Genomic DNA, 2647 nt, shown 5'->3' with positions numbered 1-2647 from the left:
ATTTTAAAAATAAAGGCAGGGCTATATGTATGGATATAAAAATATCTTAACAATATATTCTGTCAAAAAAACAAGAGACAGAACAGTCCGAACAATGTGGTATCTTTGTATAAATTTAAAAATAAATATAGATATCCAACGCTGGTATATAAAATCACAATAAACCAATGGCAGTGATGAGCTTTGGGAATTAAAGTGGTATGCGGGCAAAGATTAAAGTTCACTTTTAACTTTTTGCCTTTATGTAGTCTTTGAATTTTAAAACTACGTACATGTCATTCGTTCATTCTAGCAATGAGATCATATGGGGCATGGTGGTTGAGACCAAGAGTTCTAGAGTCTCTCTGAGGTTGCATTTTGGTTCTGCCATTTATTAGCTGGGTAGCTTTGGGTGAGTTATTGGACCTCTTTATGCCTCAGTAAGGATCCTTGAAAAGTTGTAGTGAAAGATAAAAGAATTATTAAAAGTGGTTAGAACAGTGTGTGGCATAAGCACTTGATGTTATTACTTATCTATAATTTTGAAAAACCTAAAAAATATAAAAAACTTAGTACAAAGGGATGAAGACTCAACTTATTACTAAAGGGTACTTCTGAGATAACCAATTTCTCTAAAAATACATTTTAAACAATAAAGGAAAATAATTGGATGACAAATAGAGTAAGAACCACATTAGATTTATTTTATTCCTCTACTTCAAAATCTTCCTTTTATTCTTGAGAAAAAAAATACAATCTTATTCTAAACACAAGAAGTCACATGAGATTGTCTTACTTTTATGAAATAAAATCTGAACAGACTGGGGGGGGTTTGTTTCCTCAGCTACTTGAGGGACTAGAGGGAAAAGCAGAGACATGTCTGGGTAAAGAGGGAAGGGGATGGACGGGTTACTACAGAGCACAAACACAGTATTAAAAACGCCTCTGCTGGACCCAGATTCTAGTCAGAACACTGCTACCAACCAATGTTGGATCCTTGGGGCTCCCTGATCTAAAGGGAAGATTCTTTCCAATTCTAACATTCTAGGACCTATCTTAAATTGCCTTTATTCTTGCATCTAAAAGGTCAAATGAATTACTGGCAAACCATCAATGCACCTGAAATATGACATGCTTTGGTGGCCTGGGGTAGGTATGAGGATATCTGGATATAGCAGACAGGAGGAGGTGAGCTTTCTGCTTTAGTTTACATTTAATAGAAGAAAAAGAACATACTTGGCAAATCTAGCTATAACCTCCACAATAATTTTGTAGATATTTGAGGCTATAAGACACCCATGTTGACAATCAATAATCTAGTCCACATCTATTTTAGCATTCACCTTTGTTCCGGCCACATAGCCACATGATTATAAAGGTAATATGAAAGATGATTTGGAACAAGATCCTTGCCAGAGGCTCGAAGATCCACAGGATACCAGAACTCAAACTCCTGCTTTAACTGATCTAACTTTTCCTTTGGGATCTGAGTCTTAGGAAATGGAGCCTCCTTGAAGAAAACATAATCCCAAACTTCCTTGGTCATCTGTTGTGGTCTGTATTAAAAATAAAACAAACAAACTATTGTGTATATATATAATTTATTTGAAAGAATCAATACTTTAATCACGAATCAAGAATCTCTTTATGTAGTTGGAGTAACAAATAAGAACAATACCTCCCATAAGAATGAAGAATGGATAATGGTAACAGTCAAGGCTATTCGTTAATTTTTCTCAATACAGTAGTAAAGAAGCAAAAACATCATGACAAAATTTTGCTACATGAATTCTTATGAAAACTAAATATAATGACATAAATATTTCAATATGTAAGTCAAACGATCACAATTTTTTTTTTTGAGACAGGGTCTCACTCTGTCACCCAGGCTGGAATGCAGTGGCACCATCATAGCTCACCGTAACCTCAAACTCCTGGGCTCAAGCAATCCTCCACCTCAGGTCCCAAGTAGCTGGGACTATAGGTTTGCACCACCATACTCAGCTAATTTTTTAAATTTTTTTGTAGATACGAGGTCTCATTATGTTACCCAGGCTGGTCTCAAACTCCTGGCCTCAAATGATCCTCCTTCCTAGGCCTCCCAAAGTGATAGGCCATCTTGCCTTGCCTCAACTCCTGCTAACAAATTACACTCCTTTCCCTTATCTGTTTACCTACCTGATGCCCAGTGGAGACTCTGCCTGTCCATGCAAGTTACCCCCCTGCAACAGGTGTGCAACTGTGTAAAATGCCATGTAAATAGTGGAATCGGAAAGTGATTCAATCAGCCACTGCTCATCCCAAGGCAGGCGAGTGCCTGCAAAATAAAAAGAAGAAAAGTAACACATGAGGAACCTAAAAGGTACTTCATCTATAGAATTCACTTTTTTTTTTTTTTTTTTTTAAGAGACAGGGTCTCCCTCTGTTGCCCAAGCTGTAGGCGTGTGACACTTGGCTAATTCATTTATTTTTCTGTAGAGATGGGCTCTCGCTGTGTTACCCAGGTTGGTCTCAAACTCCTGGCCTCGAACAATCCTCCCACCTCAGCCTCTCAAAGTGCTAGGTTTACAGTCATGAGCTACCATGCCCTGCCCAAATCCAAATTTTTAAGAAGGCTATAGCATTTACAAAATTACTTATTTAGGAAGTTTTTAAATTCTACTTGAAT

The 2647-nt window shown here is 37.2% G+C and overlaps 1 protein-coding gene across 1 annotated transcript in view; it reads right to left on the bottom strand.

Annotated features, from left to right (window-relative positions):
• Positions 1-2647, bottom strand: part of LARS (leucyl-tRNA synthetase) — a 78364-nt gene that overhangs the window by 33717 nt on the left and 42000 nt on the right. The window contains exons 19-21 of the mRNA XM_012658244.1: positions 2158-2296; positions 1323-1535; positions 828-891 (exon numbers count right to left, since the gene is read on the bottom strand). Of these exons, the coding sequence (XP_012513698.1) occupies positions 828-891; positions 1323-1535; positions 2158-2296 (416 nt within the window). The remainder of the gene's footprint in view (positions 1-827; positions 892-1322; positions 1536-2157; positions 2297-2647) is intronic.

The sequence above is a fragment of the Propithecus coquereli genome, unplaced genomic scaffold (assembly GCF_000956105.1).
Source record: "Propithecus coquereli isolate 6110/MARCELLA unplaced genomic scaffold, Pcoq_1.0 Scaffold58, whole genome shotgun sequence".
NCBI classification, from domain to species: domain Eukaryota; kingdom Metazoa; phylum Chordata; class Mammalia; order Primates; family Indriidae; genus Propithecus; species Propithecus coquereli.
This window is presented reverse-complemented; position numbering and strand designations above follow the sequence as displayed.